Source organism: Asterias rubens, chromosome 11 (genome assembly GCF_902459465.1).
Source record: "Asterias rubens chromosome 11, eAstRub1.3, whole genome shotgun sequence".
NCBI lineage: Eukaryota > Metazoa > Echinodermata > Asteroidea > Forcipulatida > Asteriidae > Asterias > Asterias rubens.
Genome location: NC_047072.1, coordinates 1,495,508 through 1,516,627, shown reverse-complemented (window position 1 = coordinate 1,516,627; position 21,120 = coordinate 1,495,508). Strand labels below are relative to the sequence as shown.

At 38.1% G+C, this 21,120-nt stretch overlaps 1 protein-coding gene across 1 annotated transcript; it reads left to right on the top strand.

Moving 5' to 3' along the window:
• On the top strand, window positions 1-8,086 carry LOC117296802 (profilin-4-like). Its single transcript, XM_033779860.1, has 5 exons — window positions 1-744; window positions 1,724-1,852; window positions 2,709-2,849; window positions 6,096-6,201; window positions 6,968-8,086. The coding sequence occupies exons 1-5, from the start codon at window positions 643-645 to the stop codon at window positions 6,994-6,996; spliced, it is 507 nt and encodes a 168-aa protein (XP_033635751.1). The 5' UTR covers window positions 1-642; the 3' UTR covers window positions 6,997-8,086.
• Window positions 8,087-21,120: the final 13,034 nt, after the last annotated feature.

Below are 21,120 nucleotides of genomic sequence, written 5' to 3'. Positions count from 1 at the left end.
TGTACACTCAATCGTTTGTGCAATGTATAACATTCTTGTGCAGGATCAAGGAACACTGTGTAGATTTTGTGTTGATTGATTGATTGATTGATTGATTGATTGTTTTGAATTGAGTTATTCCTGGGAGTCTAAATTGGACAGTGCCTTCAGAGTTTGACTACTAGCCGATAATTCTCCATGCCATGCTCATTTAATGTCAGCTACAATGTATAAATTAGTTTGAAAAGTACTACTTTCATGTCAAATGTGGTGATCTATGCATCAGAATCAACACCACCTACAATATGTTTAGAGAGTCATTCTCATGAAGACACCCCGATAGAAACTTCTAATGGTTCTCTCTGGTCCATGGGATGCTTGCTATTGAACTTATAGTCCTGCCGTGAGAAAAGCAGTTCAGGGTATATGGTCGGCCATCACAATGGAATGCACCTGTCTACATGTACATGTTATTAGTTAATTGATTGATGTTCCACAGATCAACCTTCTTCAGGGTTCCTTCTTTGAACTTTGTGAAAGCAACATACAAACTTACAGTGCAAGAGACTACAAGTTTACCAGCATTTTACGGACTGTTGGCCCTTGAAGTTTGTACAGAATACTGTTACATTTTTTGGATTATTGGCGGTGAATATTTGTGTCATGGTTGAGATTGGAGATTATATGCAACTGGACAAGATTGAGGAGTTGGTAAACCTTGTCATTAACCATATCGATCCTGAGATCCCACACAGACCAGCCCAGGTATTGTATTGATAATGAAACATTAATATTGCCCTGTGAACAATTTGAGGTCGTTTAGACACAGTACTAAAGTTGGTTTAACTCATGGTTCAACCCGATCGAGTTCAACTCTGTGTGTCTGAACGGTTCTAAAGTAAGTCCGAATCGAGTTCAACCCACAAAAGATAAACCGTCCAGGGAGGGGGTTTATCTTTAGACCGCTTCTGTGTGTGGACAGAATAAAAAAGACCACATCCGGTTAAACTCACAACAGACGACCCATTGACCTCCGTAATCATTATGTAAACACCCGGTGACCAATGAACAGGCCAATTAACAGGATTGTAGAGTAACGGGGTCGCGTTTGCTTTGACCTCTTAAAAACCAAAGATAAACCGTATCGGGTTTAACTCAGTGCTGTCTGAACACAAGGGTTTTTTTATTGTTACGACCACCCCCTGCTGCTCGTAGAAGTTAAACCGGTTCAGGTCTAACTTGGTAAGCTGTCTGAACCATGTCTGAACATACCCTTTGTATCCTACGTTGTTTTCTTCATACTTTTAGTACACATTTTTGTTTTTTATTTTATTACAATTTTTGCTTTTCTGAGTTGTTTTTTATTTTCTGTCTGTCTTTCTGTCATTTTATTTACTCTCGATTGTTTTAGTTTTTTCCTTTTTTTCTGGGATATATGTATGAATTTTGTAACCTTTAATTTTGACCTTAATATTTTTCTCTTTCAGTATTATTTTTTTAATGTGGAAATGGGGAAAACAGAGGTTTTTTTAAGAGGGGCAAAGGAGAAGACATTAGCTTAGCTATTGCTTGTGACATCGGGGTGCTTCCAGCTGATCTTCCCTACATGTACCTAATGAGAGATAGACAAGGATAGGGAAATGTTAAAAAATTATCCTGACCTGGGTCGACTAGAAAGAGAGAGGGAGACATTTGTTTCACTCGTCGTTGACATTTTATTTGTTTTATTTTATTGTCTTCTTAGGACAGAGTGAAGATGAACCAGCTTCAGAATCTTCTTCATGATGCGCTGATCGCTACGGAGCATGTTGAGAATTGCGCCATCATCAGACGTAGGGATGTCTCGCTCAGAGCCAGCTCAGCTGGATTCAGTGTAAGTCAATATGTTCAGCCCAAAGAGTTATAATAAGAACTAGAGGGTGCACTGGCCTATGCACGACCCGGCATGCGCGCAGGCGGCCATTTTCTAAGTTGACAAAACAGCATCGCACAGCGTGTGTTTGTGCGGCCATGTTGTAAGTTGACAAAACAGCATTGCGTGAGCGTTCAATAAAAAAAAAATCCAATGTGTACTTCATATTCAATGCGCGTACAGAATGGCGCGCGCGTCTCCTAGCGGTCCCGTTGTGTTTGTGCAAACAGCATCACCAGTGTGCCCTCTAGTTCTTATACTCTAGGGTTCAGCCCCAACTAGACTGGGTCACAACTTGGGCTTCAAAGTTGGGACGACGTCCTACAATGTAACTTTATTTTGGATTGCCCAGAGAGCTTGTAAGGAAACTGTGGTAGATAATGAGTGGATTGCTATGTGAACAAGCTGAGATCAGTGAGAATGGAAGGATTTTAAAACTAGACTGTTTATTTCAAACATGCCCTAGCCAAGTCTTTTTGACATGTTTTGAGGGTTCTGAATGTTTCCAGTTTCAAAATTGGCCTACACGCAAGTAATTTCCCTTCTCTCGAAAACCAATTAATCTCTGATATTTCCAGGTACTAAATAAAGTGGTCTTACTGACTTCCTGCAATAGTTTATTCTTGCCCTGCCGCTGCACCAACGCTCTGAAAAGATGAAGAGACATTATTGTGAACTTCAAAACTCGGGTGTTGGTGAAGATCTTTTTTAAAAAGTAGCATTTCTGGAATTTCAACTGTGAGTGGGCAAGGCCATTTAATTCATTTTGAATTGTTGAACTGTGTCTGTTGATTATGTTTTGACTTTTTGTTTTTAGGTGAATTCAGACCAAATCCAACGATTCATTGATGCATTTAAAGATCCCTCAGCCACAAGAGAGAAAGGTTTATACTTCAATGATCGGATGTATCAGTGTGTACGTGCGGATAAAAGCTCCATCTATGCCAAAGCAGTGACTGTGAGTAACAAAATCAGTCTTTTACTTGTAGGTGAACTTGTCTCTTTGCACTTTCATGGAGCAATTCGATTCATCAAATTGGTACATTTCAGGCCAAGTGTCTTGGAGGCCACAGATTTGCTCAAATGTTCAACTGTGTAAAACTGTTCCCTTATTTTGGCTCTAGTCTTGTTTGAGAAGAATCTGGTCCACAATACCGGGAAAACCGCCACCCCATCCCCATGTATCACCCTATCCCTACTCTTTGAGTGAATTATGTAATTGCGTGCATTAAAGAATGGTTTGTGTCTTGCTTACTGTATAAGGGGACATGTGTCAAGAACGGGACTTTAACCCACAGTCTGCTGATTGGAAGCACAAGAGCTTAGTCCCAGTATACAATTGTTGCACGCTGTGACTGGGGTCCATGGGTTTTGTACACCCGAGGGGGGAAATGGAACCCGAGGCGAAGCCGAGGGTGCCATTTCCCCTTCAAGGGTGTACAAAACCCATGGACCCCAGTCACGGCGTGCAACAATTGTTTTGTTATACCTTTGTAAAATTGTTATTTCTCTTCTCGAAGTTCTGTTGTCCTCTTCAAACATTATTACGACGGACTAGTTTCATAAGCAGACGAACAAGAAACAATTCCCTCAAACCCGCGGTTGTTTCGTACACAGCGCTGGAAATCAACCAACGCTGGGAACGATCAAGGTGATGTACACCGGTGTACATCACTTTATATGTTACCCGGCCCGTCGAGCCATGTAACATGCGTTTTTGTTGCGCGTCACATGATTGGTTCTCGACCAATCAAACTTCACAGTTTGTTACCAAGGTATAACAATGCTCTTTACTGCTCAGCCATGACCATGTACCGTGACAATGACATGCCATTGTGCACAGACTCTCAGAACTAATGTATATTGTTATACCTCGGTAACATATTGTGACGTTTGATTGGACGAAAACCAATCTTGTGCCGTACAACGATGCTTGTTATACCTTTGTAACAAACTGTGAAGTTTGATTGGTCGAGAACCAATCAGGTGACACGCAACAAAAACGCATGTTACATGGCTCGATGGGACGGGTAACATGAAAAGTGATGTACACCGGTGTACATCATCTTGATCGTTCCCGGCAGTGGTTGATTTCCAGTGCTGTGTATGAAACAAACGCGTGTTCGAGGGAATTGTTTCTTGTTCATCTGCTTATTAAACAATGAATAGTCCGTCGTAATAATGTTTGAAGATGACAACAGAACTTCGAGAAGAGCAATATTATTATTAATACAAAGGTATAACAAAACAATTGTTGCACGCTGTGACTGGAGCCCATGGGTTTTGTACACTCTCGAGGGTAAATGGCACCCTCGGCTTCGCCTCGGGTGCCATTTCCCCCCTCGAGTGTACAAAACGCCATGGAACCCGTCACAGCGTGCAACAATTGTATAATGGTACATAGCTGCACAGCATGGCGGGTAACATGAGTGATGTTAACCGGTGTACATCAACTTGATCGTTCTTACCGTTGGTCAATTTACAGCGCTTAGTACAAAACGGCTGCTGGTTGGAGGGAACAGTGAAGAATAGTTTCTTATTTGAACAACTGTTCGTCTGCTTATTAAACTATACATACTCCGTCGTTATAATGTTTGAAGATGACAACATAACTTTGATAAGAGGAATAATCATGTTACCAAGGTATGACAAATCAATTGTTGCGCGCTGTGACTGGGTGCATGGGTAATTTTGTACACCCTCGGGGGGAAAATAGCACCCTCTGCTTCGCCTCGGGGTGCCATTTACCCCCTCGAGTGACAAAAATGCCATGGACCCAGTCACAGCGTGCAACAATTGTATAATGTACAAATTGTGGAAGTTTGTATTTTAAGGAGGAAAATACCCACTGCCTGAAGTCTGAGGCAATCTAAGCTGTCTAACTGCTGGCTCTAGAAACCGTTTTTTTTTTCCGTTTTTTTTTTTCATTTCATTTTCTGTGTATGTTTTTCACGAAAGCAATGTCTTGCTTGCTGGACACTTACATCACCCTTCACTGTCAAAGTCTTCTGATGAAAAGAAAATGTGACTGATCCAAAATATTTCCTGTGCCCTGGGCTATGATTTTTGTCATTTCCTTTTTAAAACAACCACCATGCTCACGAATCACAATGTTGTCAAAACAAACAGGAATTCCTCAACATTCCTTGCTTGGATCTACAAGGTTTTTGTTTTGGCTAGAGCCTAGAGGTGTATCCAGTTACCGACTTTTTTTGGCGTTGGAATTGTTTTTGGCGTGTGGCGTGTCATGGCCTAGTGGTTTAGAGTACTGGATTCACGCTCTGGTGTTCGATCAGCAGAGTGTGGGTTCGAACCCTGGTGGTGACACTTGCTACATACAATTGGGTAGGTTGTGCTTTCTGCTCTACCGGCCAGGCTTCGGATTGGTGATACCCAAGCCTACATCCATATGGACTGTAAAGGGGGTAACCCTGTTTCAGCCCTAGGGAGTAGGTGGCAACGGCCCCTGGAAGAACAGAAAATTGTAGCCCACACCTTAAAGTGGCCTTCAGGCCTTGTGTGTCTGGAGAATGTGCGGCTGTTTTCAAGTCATTAATTTGTTCATAGCCAGTTACATTTTTCAGTCTGCTTTGAGAGTGTCAATTTAAAAATTTGTACTCTAGCCAAGGAATTCTTTACACAGTTGTCCGATCAAAACAAAAGCCTAAGCATTGGTGAAGTGTTTAAAGGCAGTGGACACTATTGGTAACTACTCAAAATAGTTATCAGCATAAAACCTTACTTGGTAACGAGTAATGGGGAGAGGTTGATAGTATAAAACATTGTGAGAAATGGCTCCCTCTGAAGTGACGTAGTTTTCAAGAAAGAAGTAATTTTCCACGAATTTGATTTTGAGACCTCAAGTTTAGAATTTGAGGTCTCGAAATCAAGCATTAGAAACCACAAAACCAAGTGTGACAGGGTGTTTGTTCTTTCATTGTCATCTCGCAACTTCGACGACCGATTCAGTTCAAATTTTCACAGGTTTGTTATTTTATGCATATGTTGAGATACAGCAAGTGAGAAGACTGGTCTTTGACAATTACCAATAGTGTCCACTGTCTTTAAGAACGGTGACAGTTACACATGTAATTTTGGGATGTTACAATGTACTTTACAGGAATGAAGTATGTATCAGGCCTGAGTATTTAAAAATTATGATGATTTTATATAATTGTTCTAAACCCAATTCTTTTGTTTTCAGGAAAAACTAGGAGTTGTTTTAGTGAGAACTGGTACCCTCATATTCATTGGTACATACAATGAAAACATGTATGCAAGTGTCTGCGTGGAGGCTGTGGAAAAACTGGGTAAGATTAACCTGTAAACATGAGCATTTATGAGACCTTTGCAGGTGTGGATCCTGTTTTATTTTTGAGCAGGAAGGCACACCTAAAGTTTTAAGCGGCACACAAAAAAATCCTTTAGAATAGAATTAGAACCCCGAGACTGCCGAGCTCGACCGCCTCGTATGTCGTCTGTGGATGCACTGCTTATCGCACCACGTGACGCCCGTGTACGGCAAAATGATCATCACGCGTGTCTTGTGAGCGCCCATAGACCGTTTCAACGTGTTTTAATCAATGTTCATGACCCAGTCTGATCCTGTTCTGGTTGTTAGGGGTAAACATAAAACATTGAAGAACAGAATTCGCGATAGCCATAATAATCGCTTAATTAGTTGCACATAAATTATTATTTTTTATTCCAAAATGTTTCTTCACCCTCCCCTTTTGCTTTCCTCTTCAACTTATTCTCTACTATTTGTGTAAATAATTGTTGGTCAAAATTTGCTTTATTTATTTATTTATTATATTTTTTTTTTTTTTTGGGGGGGGGTAGGACATGTAAATGCCCCTCCACTACCCAACCCCCCACCCACCCATGGATTTGCACCTGCTTTTGATGTCGTAATAAAGGGCTGTATAATGTACACGGAAGTATGATTTCTCATCGAGTTCTGGCAGGCATGTAGTAACTGGTTGAGAGTTCATTTAATGTTTAACCATGTACAGATAATCCTGCTTTGATCATGGCCACACCCTTTAAAATTTACGTTTTTTTGTTTTTGTACAGCATCTTACTTCAAAGAGAAAGACAAGTGAAGCTCTCTTCTGCATCTTCAAGATCAGACAAGATTGGGTATAAGGTCTACGATGATCTTAAGATGGCCAGGGCTTCCCAAAGATGGCGCAAGAAAAGCCAGTCTTCTTGCTATGTTCTGCCTCGTTTGATCTTATGTTTTTATCTCAAAATGAGATGAAAGTTTGTGAGACAAAACACGAGCAAATGTGACTGAGCTCTCTGACGATTGTTCGAGAAAACCAGGTCATCTTGGCATCTTCTGCCTCCATGTGTTTCAAGAGAACATCAGGCAGATTGAATCTTTTATCTCAAGATTATCTCAAGATCTGTTTTATCTCAAGATTAGACGACAGTTTGTGAGACAAGACAAAAGAGCACTATGGCCGAACGATGGTTCAGGAAAACCAGGTAATCTTGCCTGATATTAAAGACTTTGCCTTGTGTTTTATCTTGATGAGATGAGATGGCAGTTTGCGATACAAGACAAGAGCAAGTATGAGACAGGTGAGGGGAACGTTGGCCTAGCTCCAGGATGATGGTGCGAAAAAACCAAGTCTTCTCGCCGAGTTCTGCCTCTTTGCATTTCAAGAGAACATCAGGAAAACATGATCTTAGTGTTTTATCTTGAGATGAGATGCAAATGTTTGTGAGACAAGACAAGAAGAACAAGTATGAGACTGTTGACAGGAATACTGGGTGAGCTCTCTGATAATGGCGAAAGAAGTTTCAAAACCAAGTCATCTTTGCATGTTCTGCTTCATTTTGTTTCGAGAGAACATCAGGCAGACTTGATCATTGTGTTTTATCTCAAGATGAGCAATTCATCTTGTCGAGTGCATCAGGAAAACTTAAAGGCACTGGACACTATTGGTTATTACTAAAAAATAATCGTTAGCATAAAACCTTACTCGGTATCGAGCAGTGGAACGCTGTTGATAGTATAACACATTGTGGGAAACGACTAAAGAGTTTTTTGAGAAGTGGCAATATCTCACTCAAATTTTTTAATTCAGATAAAAGTAGTTTGGCACTCAATGAAAAGACTTCAGGCATGAAGCTATTTATTATGCATCTGAAAAGCACACAAATTAATTATGCAACAAGGGTGTTTTTTCTATATTCTCGTGCAACTTCGATGAATGAGTCAACATTTTCACACATTTTCTTTGTATGCATATGTTGGGATACACCAAGTGAGAATACTGGTCTTTGACAATAATAACCAAACATGTCCAGTGCCTTTAAGGTTGAGTTGTGATTGTGTTTGATCTTCTTCCATAGCGATGGTCTGTGACATAAAGCAAGATCAATTACAAGTCGGCTGTTAATATCAAGTAACCTTAGCCATGCTGTGCAATGATGGTGTAACAACCCAATCAGCTTGCTATGTAGTCATAGAGCAAGTTCGAGTGCGCACATTTTGTCCAACAGTGGTCGACCACAGACTAGCAACTCACATGCGCAGTGACGTACTCACCCAAACGAGTCAACCTTCCACCTTTTCGCTAAAGTGTCACTGGTTCCCCTCTGCGCTTAACACATGTTAGAATGGAACATGCTGTTGGGACCAGTGAAGAAACCATGGGCTCGAGGCTGGTTCCAAATGGTCGACCACAGTAGTCAACCAATGGTCGACCAGCCTGGGTTCGAGTCAAATAGTCAACCTCTAGTTAACCATTGTGCACACTCGAACTTGCTCATAGTCAGACTAACAAAAAGATGGATTGATCATGTTTTATCTTGTTGCATGACAATGGCCATGCCTTGTGCTCTGAGTTGTTACACCAAGTCTGACAGAGATAGTGCCTTATAATGTTTACTTTTTGTTTTTATATTATAAAGCTAGATCACAGAGCTGCCAACTCTCCCTGATTCTACAGAAAGACCTCTGTAAATAAACTATTCTTTCCATGTTCTGATGTTTATCTGTTCATGGCTCTACTTTCTGTGCTTACGATCACCATTACCGCTTGCTCTGAATTCCTGTGCTAGCTGTTACAGCGAAAAATGCCTAGTAACAGGGCGTACGCACGCGCACAAGCCAAAATTCTCCGCTAACCTGTGAAATATGCTTGACGAGTGCAGAAATTCCTGCTTCTGTAAGCGCTGATTCTTTTCTTACGGTAAGCAGATCCATGAAACTGACCCAAGCTTTGAAGATCTCCCTTTACGGAAGTGTCGTGGCCGAGCGATTATGAGAACCGAATTTAAAATCCCCAGTCGTGACAATTGTGTCTTCAAGCAAGACAATTAAAGACACTGGACACTATTGGTAAGTGTCAAAGACCAGTCTTCTCACTTGGTGTATCTCAACATGCATAAAATAACAAACCTGTGAAAATTTGAGCTCATTGGTCGTCGAAGTTGCGAGATTATAATAAAAGAAAGAAAAAAACCTTGTCACATGAAGTTGTGTGCTTTTAGATGGTTGATTTCGAGACCTCAAATTCTAAATCTGAGGTCTTGAAATCAAATTCAAGGAAAATTACTTCTTTCTCCAAAACTATGTCACTTCAGAGGGAGCTTTTTCTCACAATATTTTATACTATCAACCTCTCCCCATTACTTGTTACCAAGTAAGTTTTTATGCTAATAATTATTTTGAGTAATCACCAATAGTGTCCACTGCCTTTAACCATTGCTTTGTCCTTCGGATGGGACGTATAGCCATTGGTCCCATGTGTTGTGTAATACATGTAAAAGAACCCAGTACACTTATCGAAAAGGGAAGGGGTTCACCCCGGTGTTTCTGGCTGTGGCTGCTGAATGCGCCGTAGCACCTTGTAAACCCTTATAAGGTGCTAAATAATTGGATCTCAGAATTCATCATTGCAAAAACCTATCTTTCTGAAAGTTTGTATATACTCAGCGCCTTGAGTACCTTGTTTGGTAGATCTGTGATATTATTATATTATTATAATGGAAACTTTGTTTCTTATTATGTTGAATGAAATTCGAAACATATCTCCCTGATTATTGTTCAAGATCTCCCTGGTTGCAAGATGCTAATGTCGGCAGCTCTGGTTGATTTTGTTTTATTGTGTTACATGAGGACGGTCCATGAGATAAAGCTAGATCAAGCATGAGCTCTGCATTGACGACGTGACAAGAAAAACAGTTTTCTCGTCATGATTCAAGAATGCAAAATAGTTGGTCTTGATACCGTTTGGACAAGCGAAGGATAATGCTGAAAACAAAAACTAGTGACAAAAAAGATTAAAAACAAAAACTGTTGATGGTTAAGTGTCTTGCAAACAGCTGGATCAATGTTTCATAGGTGGACCAATATTTTGGAACAATCTTCCTACTGTCAGTAGAGAATATGTTAGTTGGCCTATATTTTGTAAAGCTCTTAAAGGGTCTATGTAACTTTTGAAGGACAAAAAACACAATGTCCACAGATTTACACTAAACTTACACAGTTTGAAGATAATGATAGTAGAAAGCTTCCCTGAAAATACTATGTGCTGAGGTGCTGTAGTTTGGGGGAAATGAGTAAAACAACGTCAAAGTACCCAAATCCTTTAAAGGCAGTGGACACTTTTGGTAACTACTCAAAATAGTTATTAGCATAAAACCTTACTTGGTAACGAGTAATGGAGAGAGGTTGATAGTATAAAACATTGTGAAAAACAGCTCCCTCTGAAGTGACGTAGTTTTCGAGAAAGAAGTAATTTTCCACGAATTTGATTTCGAGACCTCAAGTTTAGAATTTGAGGTCTCGAAATCAAGCATCTGAAAGCACACAACTTCGTGTGACAAGGGTGTTTTTTCTTTCATAGTTATCTCACAACTTTGACGACCAATCAAGCTCAAGTTTTCACAGGTTTGTTATTTTATGCATATGTTGAGATGTCACCAGGTGAGAAGACTGGTCTTTGACAATTACCAAATGTGTCCATGAGAGTAGGTGAAGCTATGTTACAAAAATTTGTTGTTAAAAACTGACGCTTTGTATAAACCAGGCATGATATTTGGTCCTTACAAAAAAGTAGAAACATTTTTATCAGATATAAAGACTAACCTACAAATATGTACATGTACACATTATGTAGTGTAGGTTTTTAGACTTTTCAGGCTATTAATCAAAACTTTTCTGATTTTTACAAGAGCCAAAATTTCAGTATCAAAATAAAGTAGGACAAATATCATGCCTGATGTACATTTGTATCTTTACTTTGGGAAAATTTTATCCTAATGAAGTTCTCGTCATTCTGTCTGAGATCATCATCTACTAGACTTGTGGACAAGTCGTTAAATCGGCCCCACGCGGTAAGATAGTTGAGTTGTAGCAGTGTTCTCGCGAGATCACTGCTCTCGCGCGAACTACTGGCTCCTCGATTTCTACTCCTCGTCCTCGTTAATGAGGAGTAGAAATCGAGGAGCCAGCAGTTCGCGCGATAGCAGTGATCTCACGAGAGCAGTGCTACAACTCAACTATCTTACCGCATGGGGCCGATTAAACGACTTGTCCACAAGTCTAGTCATCTACTGTCTTGAGATTGTCAATTACCAGGCTCTGGTGAAGATGTCTGAGGCTTGAAGAATTGAAACCATAGGTGCAATTATGTCTTGACATTCAATCCTTTAAGAAATTAACGCCTCTTCTTTCAGCACCAGATGTGACTTTGTCAGGATTAATCAAAATGGTAACTGGTCTGGATTCCCTGTGCCGATGTAAGAGCAAGGCAATTGTTTTGTATATTAAAAGGCATCTTTATGAAACATTGTTCTCCAACATGTAAAGAAAGCATCAACATTTCTTCTGCCCCAAATTGATAAAAATGCTTTTAAACTTACCCATTGTGATTCTTTCAATATTTGGTCAACAAAAATATTAAAACGATGAACTTGAATTGCCCCTTGTGTTGTGTTGTTTGTTTAATTTTTGAGCCAAAACAATAATTAACAAAATTTGACTTAGCCCTTGTAATTTTTGTCATGTTTTGTGCTTTAAATTTATAAAATTGCTGGACTTGCCCCGTGTGATTTTTTCAATTGTTGGGTATAAAATATTACCCTAATCCAATACTTGTGCAAGCAGTAAAAGTCATGTCCCTCTTGGTACGGGTAGGATTCGAACCGGTGTCCCAACTCTGGATTGCACGCACAATGGAACTATCCAGTGCACCGTGTCACCACGGTGCCCGTTGGTGTTTGGAGATGATTTTTTATACCACTTAAATAATTCACTCACTGCGTCTAAGCAAAAAAAGAAAAACACACACACAGGAATTGAACCCGGGTCCCATAGCTACTACCAGTCCAATACGTGCTTGGACTAGCTGCGGCGGCATAATTTTATAGCCTTATACACTTTTTTTCAAGCAAAATTTGACAAGTACACAAGGCCTTGTGCATTTTAGAGCAAAATTTGAAATCTAAATGCCTTGTGATTTGTTTGAGCAAAATTTGACAGGTATGCAATGCTATACAGCCTAATAGACCTATTCAAGCAAAGTTTGACAAGTACACAGGGCAAATTTTACTTGAAAAGGTCTACAAGGCTTATAGCCTTGTGTACTTAGTGTTATTATTTAGGTATTTATTATTCGTAAACTAGCTATAGCCTTGTGAACTTGTCAAATTTTGCTTAAAAACAATTTTTGCTTGAAAAGTGAACTTGTCAAATTTTGCTTGAAAAAAATCTACAACTGGTGAGCTTGTCAAATTTTGCTTGAAAAAGTCTACAAAGGCTATAGCCCTGTGAACTTGTCAAATTTTGCTTGAAAAAATCTATAAGGCTATAATATAGCCTTGTGAACTTGTCAAATTTTGCTTGAAAAAGTCTACAAAGGCTATAATTTACAGCCTTGTGAACTTTTCAAATAAGGCTATAATATAGCCTTGTGAACTTGTTAAAATTTGCTTGAAAAAGTCTACAAGGCTTAACCTGATGAACTTGTCAAAATGTGCTTGAAAAAGTCTACAAGTGAACTTGTCAAATTGTGCTTGAAAAAGTCTACAAGGCTATTAGGCCCTATATATGCCTCATGAACTTGAAAAATCTACTGCCTTGTGAACTTGTCAATTTTGCTTAAATAGGTTTACAGGACCTACGATGTAGGCCTACTTGTCCAAAAAAAAAAGGGTTAGTGGCATAAATTGGTTATAATATTTTGGTATTTTTTATTAAAGTTAAATAAAGTTAATGTAAATTTGTGCAAAGAGTTAGTCAGAGTGACGACCAGGCTTTCAGGGGACTCAAAGTCTGGCCGAAACCAGCGTGGTGATCACCCATTAGAACCCTTCAGGGACTTGCCGTCCCGGTCCCTCCTGTACTCTCCCACACAGTAAATCATCCACACCTAATTTGGGGATAGATATGACGGACCCCAATCCATTACTGGGAGTGCAAGCAGTAAAAGTCATGTCCACCTGGTACGGGTAGGATTTTTTTCCCAGCATTATCATGGTTAAACAAAATCATATAATATTATTATTTCTTTGTTTTTTGGCATCTTTGTGAGTGACAACTTTTGTAATGTTCTAGGGGTTATTTTAAAGCGATTTTTATTTAGTAGTGGTAAGGGATTTCTCTCTCAGATAGTGATGTGGTGGTGTGGTTCGTATGGGGGATAATGTTTGTTGAATTTCATTGTTTATCCTGTTGCGCTTGGTATTTTTAACCAGAAGTAATCAAAATCACCCAGCAGGTGCATTCATTAATACAACTCATTAACTTTACGCGGGAGACTCTACAATCCGCCGACAGAGGGCGATTCCTATTTAAATACTTAGGCCGTGTCCGAAACGACGACTTCGGCTACAGCTACGTCTAGATCAGCGAGTCTACCAGTGTTGAAGAATAGGCAGACGCGCGCGATCTAGCCGTAGCTGTAGCCGAAGTCGCCGTTTCGGACACGGCCTTAGTCAGATACCCTAAACCAAGTTCAACGCTGAACGTATAGATGAAGTCAAGCTTGATAAATCACGTGTGTCCCATTCAGAAACGCATGCGGGATTAGAATTTCTCTAAAACATGGACGGAGAGGAGTCATTTGCTTCTTCGAGAGAATTTTGCCCGCATTTGGCTCCATTTTACCGTTTCCTGAAAAAGGAACTGTAGTAATGAAATGCAAGACATGTCCTCACAAAGTAAATGCAAAAAGTAAGTTTGGAATATATATATTTATTGTGGAAACCGGAGCTTGTAAAATTGTGTGTGATAGCCCCCTTGACTTGTGCGTTATTTATAAAAGGGGTAGGCGTGGTCGGGACGTGGCCAAGGAGGCGGTGGGGGAGGAGGCTGATGCATGATCGCAACACTCAGACTTTGAATATTAAATAACGCAAATTCAGCTCAATGACTTTGACTCTGATGATGTAAATGACCTGTGACTGAAAATTTGTAGTTTTTTGGGTTTTTTTTCTCGTTTAAAAAGTATTTATATACAAAATTATAAATAAAATAGTTGACTATTAATTTCAATATTAATTTTGTAGTTTACATTAGATCGGCCTACTACTACTAGGGACGTCGCCCGGTCACGTGACTGGCGAACAATTTGACGAAGTTTTAATTTGCGACGGTGTCATATTTCAGTTCCAAAAATTTTTTTTTACGAAATGGTGTAGAATAAAAGTATGTTAATAATGTAAAACTTTTGAGAAATTCGTTTTCTAGTACTTGACAAAATGTTAGAATAATTAGAAATTTACTTTCCGAGAAAAGAGAAGAAAAAATCCGTACTTTTCGTTAATTCGCACCCCGTCAGCGCGCAGTTCATTTCTTGTCCCTGAATTGCCATGCGTGATGAAGTTTTTCTTTGGGCTGTCGTACGGCCGTAAATACGTCCAAAAATATCGAAATACCCCTTAAAATGAAGCTTAGATGTTAGGCTTTTTAATTATGGCTTAGTCCACTTTGCCATAATTAATCTTAAACTATTGAAACAATGTTAAAATGTTTGTTGAAGGGGATTTTAACGATCGCGACTTAGCTCACCATCGCGACGCATACCAAACGAAAGACCGTGTTCTATTCTACAAAATGGTGGCCGTAGCTAAGTTGAGGAACGAGGCGGTTTTCAGCTACAGCGCCTTTTCCATGAGGGGTCGCTCAAGAATCTGTAGCTATTCGGTTGCAAGGTTGTGTACAGAGCTAGATGTCTAGTTTTGACCTCTCGTAAAGAGTCATTCATAAATCCCACTACAGCGCAGTGTACATGGTGACGTCATCGCGCCGAAACCAGACTTGCGCAATGAAGCTGCAAAATGGCAGTTACTGCGCCGCGTGGGTCTTATATTTGTTTACACTCCATTATTCATTCGTGAAGAGCGGACGTGTATTGAGAATTGCAAGTGTTTATTGATCAAAGTGCAGAATATTTGCGGGAAATTTGAACTTTTTAGAGAGAACTTTTGTTTGTTGACAAAGAATATTCACATTATTTTCGTAAAAAAGAAATTGAACTTGTTTTTCGTCCGTCAAAATTGTTTTTTTTTCTTCGGATTTCGGTGATCCATATTCAGCAGTTTAAATTGCAAACTTTCTAATCTCCAATTTCACACATTTTATTCTGCAACTTAGCTTTGTTACTTGATTTTTGACTAAATATTATTAAGTTTTATTGTTATCTTTCAATTAAACATTTACTCTGTTATTTATCTTTGTTGTTTGACATTTTTTACATTTTGAGAAGTTGTTCATTTTAACATTTACTCTGTTGTGTTCATGTATGATGTTGATATAGCTGTGTTTTTGAAATTTTCACATTATTTTAAATATTGACCTTTTGAGAAGTTGAATTTAACATTAACTTTGTTGTGTTATTTGTTGTGTAACATTCTTGTAAAATTATTAAATCTAAAATTTGCATAATGTTTAATGAAAGAGACAAGCAAACACAGTTCAGTCTTTGAATTTATTTCACTTTTATTTCATTAAGATCTTAAAATTTACTACATATTTTCCCAAAGGTTGCATCATTGCTTCATAGTTTATCTAGACATGCAGGTGTCAAATTTCAAACAATTAGGCATAATTTGCAAATTTTGAAAAACAACAATAGTTGGGGTTATGGGAATTTTGTTCTTGCTGTGCAATAACCTTGAAGGCATCTCACTTTTCTATTCCTTGTCCAAAAATGAAGGGGGTGAGATGTTTACTTTTTGAGATATGCACTTTTGAAAATGCGACATTATTTATTAGTTTTACACAGCAGGTGTCAAATTACGGGCAATTAGGCTCAATTTGCATATTTTGAAAAATAACAATAATTAAGATAATGAGAATTATGTTTTTGTTGTTTAATAACCTTAAAGGCATCTTACTTTTCTAATCCTTGTCCAAAAATGAAGGTGATCAGATATTTACTTTTTGAGCTATGCGCTTTTGAAAACACGAGTTAATTCATTATATCTGGCAGGTGTCAAAATACAGATAATTAGCATGATTTGCATATTTTGAACAAGAAAAAAAATTATTTAGATAAGGGAATTTTGTTATTGTTGTTTAAAAACCTTAATGGCATCTCCCTTTTCTATCCCTTGTCCAAATATGAAGCTGGTTAGAGATTTCCTTTTAGAGATATGCACTTTTGAAAATGCAAGGTATATTCGCTGTTTGTTTATCTCAGCGGGGAGTCAGATTACACGGGTAATTAGGCCTAATTTGCATATTTTCAAAAATAACAATAATTAAGTTCATGGGAATTTTTAGTTGTCATTAAGTAACCTCAAATGCATCCCACTTTTCTACCCCTAGTCCAAAAATGAAGGTGGCCAGTCAATTACTTTTTGAGATATGCTCTTCTGAGAACTGTTGTTTATTCATTGTTTATTTGTTTATACGAAAGATCAAGATATGCACTTTGAGTAATCCCTGGGGACTTTGAGTCCATTTTTGAGGTCTGTTAATTCAAAATCCACGCAATCAAATTGGTTTTTTTCTTCAGTTCTCATAACACTTTTTGCCTGGAACCAGAATATTTCAGTTTTGTGTAACTAAAAAGTCTAATTTGTTAATTAGGATTTTATTAAAATTGTTATTTGTTTGTTTGTTGTTTACTTTAGTTGCTAGGCAACGACCACGACTCTGAACTTGACACTAAATAACCACAACTCTGGAACCCCTTGACCGATTTTCTTCAAACAACCACCAAATAACTCCATTTACTGAATTCTTTCATACTAGCCACATTTCAAAGCTATAGAACAAACATTGAAATTCTGGTTGCCATCCCTACTACTACTACACTAGGCCTGTCTGTAGGATTAATGATTGCCTTTTATATCATCCATTTTAATGATTGCATCCTGGTGGATCCTGGGTGCTCATCCGCTGTTGTTTGGTCATGTCAGGCCATGAGAATGAAAGTTTTAGATTTGTGTCCGGGCATTTTTGAAATGACGTGAGGCTTTTTTAAAAATTTTTCATTATTCATTATTTTGCACACGAAGATGCGCAATCTTCAAATTGTGCAAACTGTAGCTCGATACACAAATTTGCCTATTCTGCATCTGCGCAAATTAAAATTTGTGCAGAACATTTTTTCGCAAATTCGCTCTAAAGATGAACGACAGCAGATGCGTGTTTTACTGGAAATAAAACGATCGCGATCCCAATCACGATCGCGGCGGAATGTCTGCCTTGTATAGTACGGCGATCTACTATCTTTGGTACTACTACTAAATGCGGAAATAATTAGTGCTGGGTGAATAGTGAAATTTTGATATTTGGATACCGCTGGCCAACTATCCGAAATTAACCAGATATTCGAATAGTTTTTTTCGCCGCTAGAGGGCGCTGTTCGTTTGTAAATGAGATCACATGGGCGGATTGATATTAGTTTTAGACAGTGTTACTCGGTTCATTCATAAAAATAACCGGATCTAATTTAAAAATGGCGATTTGTTTTTTCTATTGATCGTGATTGACTCTACGTGAAGGCAAACTTTCGTAATCTTTGAACAAATTACGTCAGAAATGTCATTGTTTTAGATAAATACTTAATTTATGCTGTTTTATGCTGTCTTAATAGAAGTTTCATAAGGATTCAGACAAAACATTCCTATCAGTTGTCGCCCGACGTCCGCGGATATTCGGATATTTAAAGAATATCCGGTTACTTGGTTGTAATTACAGAACTATCCGGTTTATAAATAGGTATTCGCGCCCTATGCAGATATCCGGTTAAGAAAAAAAAGGCATTCGCGGTTACGGATAGGAAAACCTATTTGCCATTAACCGGATATTCGAATAATTCGCCCAGGCCTAGTAAATATAACCTTTTACCCTTGTTTGATGATTTCAACTTGAACATTTGTGATGCAGAGTCTTTTTTGTGAAAATAATGATATTTTTGGGCGGTAGCTTTCAGAGCATGCGGGCGGTGGACGCAAATCTATCATTTTCATTCTCACGGCCTTATTATAATTTATAAAAAAATATATATTTTATAAATAAAATCAAGGATGTAGAATACAGGGCCACACTAACCCTAACTGCTAACCCTAACCCTGATTGCATCTACGCAGCCTTGTATGTGTGGATATATATAGTGGAGTGGACCTATTATTCTATAATTGTACTAAAATGAAAATCTTTTTTAGTTGTGGTAAAAAAAACTAAAAGAGATACCCTTGGCACAACCACTGTTTGATTCGATATGAAATAATATAGTATCTAATTTACCTCAATGAGATATCCCTTTGTAAAAATGAGTGAAAAAGTGATGGCGCCATATGGAAAGTTATCCCCATTGTCTTGACTGTCTGACTTGTCTTTTTTGGAAATGAATGCTTCAGATTTTCAAATCTTATGATGAGGTATGGTCTGTGCTGTGCAACCTGCTGGTGCTGGGCACTCATGATTTCAAAATCGACCAACACACTTTTTTTTTTTTTTTTTTTTTTTTTTAAGTTCAAATTACGTTCCTATCATTCCCAGATTTTCAACAAAATGTAACACTTGTGTAAAGTTGTGTTTATTGATATTATCAGTGAATTCTTTTTCTTTGTATCACTCAGCGGTGACCGCATATATCACAACAATTAGCACAGACAACATTTTCTTGAAAGAATGAATGAAAAGTCACTTTTTGTCTTCCTTCTCATTACAGCTGCATTACATGGTGTGGTCTATCATTCATACCTGCGTCTCAACTCTCGCAAGAATGTTGAAGGTCGTCACAAGGTTGTCGGCCAGAAAGACCTAGGACCACTGGTGAGTGAAACACTGGAGTTTTATCTTAGGAAATGTCCAAATTGTTTAGGTTTATATCTTGATGTTTACATACAGAAATGTTCGTACTTTATTGTTGTTTAATTGTGTATACTGTAACCACCAAAACATTTTGTTATTATTTTTTCTTTCAGAGGTTTCATTATTTATATTTAACTCTGAATGAATAAAAAAAGATGTACAATTAAAAACTGTGAAAAGGGTTCACCACCCACAGGGAAACCTCTGGCCATTTTTAAAATTGGTATATGAAAGAAAGAAAAATGCACAATAGATGAAATTTATTAGGTGATTTATTTCATATGGTTTCTTTTAAAGAATATAACCCCCAAAATATTTAGGTTCACCGTTTTATTTTATTTCAGGAAAGAAACAAAAACAAATCAGTGTAAAGGGTTTGCCACCTAGGGGAACCTCTGGTCAATTATGAAATTGTTTGAAAGATAAATGCACAATAAAAGGTGGTTCATCATTTCGGTAAATTTTGAAAAAAAGCAACCCCCAAAGTTCTTTGTTTGTACTTGTTAATTTTATTTCAGAGGTTTTATCCCTCTGAAAACAGCAAAATTCTGTGATAAAGGTTCGCCAACCGTAGGGAAACCTTTGGCCAATTTTTTAACTGGTTTAATTGAAAAATGTACAACTTCATTTTAAAAGGCAATTTTTTTATAATTTGGTAGTTGGTAGTTTTTGAAAATTACTCTCCCCCCAAAAAATATTTGGTTAGAAATAGTTTTATTTCAGAGGTTCCATATTTAACTCTTATAAAGAGCAAACTTCAGTGATATGGGTTCGCCACCCGTAGGGAAACCTCTGGCCAATTTTTTAACTGTGTTTATTGACAAATTTGCCACTTCCTATTGGGTGATTTATCAATATCATTGGTTTTATATTTTTAACTCTGAAAACAAAAGCAAAAATTCAGTGACAAAGGGTTTGCCACCCGTAAGGGAACCCCTGGCCATTTTTTTAACTGTGTTTGATCTAAAATTATGCCACTTTAAATTGACATTTGGTAAATTTTGAAAAATAACTTAAGCCCCCCCCAAATATTTTTTTGTATACAAATAGGTTAGTTTCATTTCAGAGGTTTTATATTTTACATGTGAAAACAGAGGAGCAAAAATGAGTGACAAAGGGTTCGCCACCCGTAAGGAAACCCCTGGCTAATTTTTTTTAAATGTTTGGGTAAAAAGCAAACATAGTTTGTTGATGTATCAAAATCTTTACCTCGTATGGATTCATTGCTACTGTGACGGGGTTTTGTTTCTTTCTGTTTTCTCAGCAAGTAGAACCAGTAGACCTATTTTGCTGAAACTTTCAGAGTTTTATTTCATCGTTCTATATTTTGTCCATTAATCATTGACACAAAAAAAACTTAGGCCCTACCTTTTAGGCGTGTAATCACAAATTTGTTTTTTCAATGCTTGGTTATATTTCATCACTTCTTAATTTCATTTTTGTATCTGGTCTGGTTTCAGATTGACAGGGCATGTGCCAAGTGCGGTCACGATGGACCTCATTTCTACACCAGACAAACACGATCAGCTGATGAAGGACAAACTGCTTCTATTTCTGCCCATCATGCAAGTAAGTCAATCACTACTAAAGCCTGGTTCATACTTCCTGCAAATGCATAGTGAATTTCGGCGACATAGCCCTGTTTAGTTAGCGAATGTTTTGAAGGGGTTGAACACAGTTCAACTGTTGCGAATTATTCATTGCGAGTTTGTGACAACAAAATTTGCTTCGCATTCGCAGAATGTATGAACCTGGCTTTAAGCTTGTAGACCCTTTTAGGTTTATCATACAGTTAGGTTCAAAGGTTCATTTTTTATATAAAAGTTATTTTTTTATTTTTTTATTTATTTATTTACAGGCATCAAAAGATTTGAGTACTCCTGAAGAGAATCAACATCTTCAGATCTGTCCACACTGAGAGGAACTCAAGGCAAGA